At 38.9% G+C, this 1,644-nt stretch overlaps 1 protein-coding gene across 1 annotated transcript in view; it reads right to left on the reverse strand.

The window, feature by feature from the left end:
- LOC105806998 (zinc finger protein 713) overlaps positions 1-1,644 on the reverse strand; it is a 46,301-nt gene that overhangs the window by 19,639 nt on the left and 25,018 nt on the right. Inside the window, exons 2-3 of the mRNA XM_012640245.1 lie at positions 1,344-1,470; positions 927-1,019 (exon numbers count right to left, since the gene is read on the reverse strand). Coding sequence (XP_012495699.1) covers positions 927-1,019; positions 1,344-1,470 — 220 coding nt within the window. The remainder of the gene's footprint in view (positions 1-926; positions 1,020-1,343; positions 1,471-1,644) is intronic.

The following is a 1,644-nucleotide window of genomic DNA, read 5'->3' on the forward strand; positions in this document are numbered from 1 at the left end:
TTTAAAGGAATGTTTTAAAGAAGAGAGTATAAACAGATCCAGGTTTTGAAATATTTAATTAAAATGACAGCATGATATCAACAAACAAAAATATAATCTAAAATCTGGGAAGGGAATATGGGTAAAATACCGGGGCTAGAAATGCAGAAATGGGAAAAACAACACAGATGGGCTACTTAAAAGAATTGTACTGCAGAGTAGAACATCGAGTCCGTAGGAATACATGACTGCAGGAGAATACGGGGGAAGAAACTGCAGTGTAGGAGACGGTGAAGATACAGAGAGAGGCTAGAAGAGACAAGAACAGTGTGTATCACAAGCCAGGTGGAAGAAAACTTCAAGAAGGTAAAATCAACACAATAAACTGGCTTTTTAGCCATCAGATTTGACTGGAAGTAAGTTAGTGGTAATCTCCAAGAAAACAAGATTTTAGCGGCACAAGTGAGATGGGGTCATATCGCAGAGGTGACCAAGAGAATTAGAAATTAGGCTGTGGGTTGTAGACAAGTTCTAAGAGTTTGATAAAAGGAAAAGAAAAAATGAAAAGTAGGCAAAAATGGCAGAGGATTTTTGACACGGAAAGGAAAGATTCCTGAGAGGGTGTATGAATAAAAAAATAAAAAGAAAATGCTATGTGGAGACCAGAAACATTAAGGTATTTATAGGTGTTCAAACTAATACCTTCAAAATAACCTTTGTTTTGTGTAAATTTTTTTCATTATAAGCATATATTATCAGTTCAATCAGAAAAAAATAAGACAGCCATTTCCATTTTGGCAAAAAATCAAATATGAGCTGTATTTTTTCAAAGGCCTCAGTATTCTTTAAATCCCAGAAGAAGATTTTTGGAGCACACTCCATTGATTATTTCAGAAATGACTCTTTTCCCTTCCTAAGGACCAAATGCCCAAATGCTTGCTTCTTACCTGGATGGGTGTCCAGTGGGCTGTCTCTTTCCATCATCCACTGCTCCTCTTGCTCCAATTGAGCAATTACCTCTGGTTTATAAAGTTGATGCCCTATTCATGGGAAACATATATGCCTTAGGAATTTATACTGGGAATAAAAATTTTCTCTCAGAACCAATTTCCAACCAGTCTTTCAGGCCTCTGGATTTGGAAAGAGGAGGGGGCAGCAAAATAAAGGTACCTATCTCAAACTCAACAAAGTCAAGACCTCCTACCTGAGGAGAAAGAGCAGGAAACAAAGGTCTCTGTCTCCAAAACTGATAAGTTTTCTTTTGTCCTGGCCTAAACTGTAGCCACAAAAGCTTTGGGGGTCTTTACTACTTAAAGAAATAAACGCATGCAAACGGTTTCCAGTTTCACAGGACACCATCCTACCTAGTGCGACTAGATTCCTGTAGTTCTCCAGCATCACGTCTCGGTAGAGTTTCTTCTGAGCAGGGTACAGTTGTTCCCACTCCTCTTTGGTGAAGTCCACAGCCACATCCTGGAACGTCAGTGATTCCTGAAACATCAAAGACATCCAGCTCAGCTAGAAACTATTCTTACGGGAGGCTTCAGGGGAAGGGGATAAAAGTGCAGCACTAGACAAAGGTTAGGATGTCTAAACCTTTGTGCTGAGAATCTTCAGGACTTTGAGTAATCCCGGCCAAATTTTTTTTTTTTTTTTAATGGACAG

The sequence above is a fragment of the Propithecus coquereli genome, unplaced genomic scaffold (assembly GCF_000956105.1).
Source record: "Propithecus coquereli isolate 6110/MARCELLA unplaced genomic scaffold, Pcoq_1.0 Scaffold150, whole genome shotgun sequence".
NCBI lineage: Eukaryota > Metazoa > Chordata > Mammalia > Primates > Indriidae > Propithecus > Propithecus coquereli.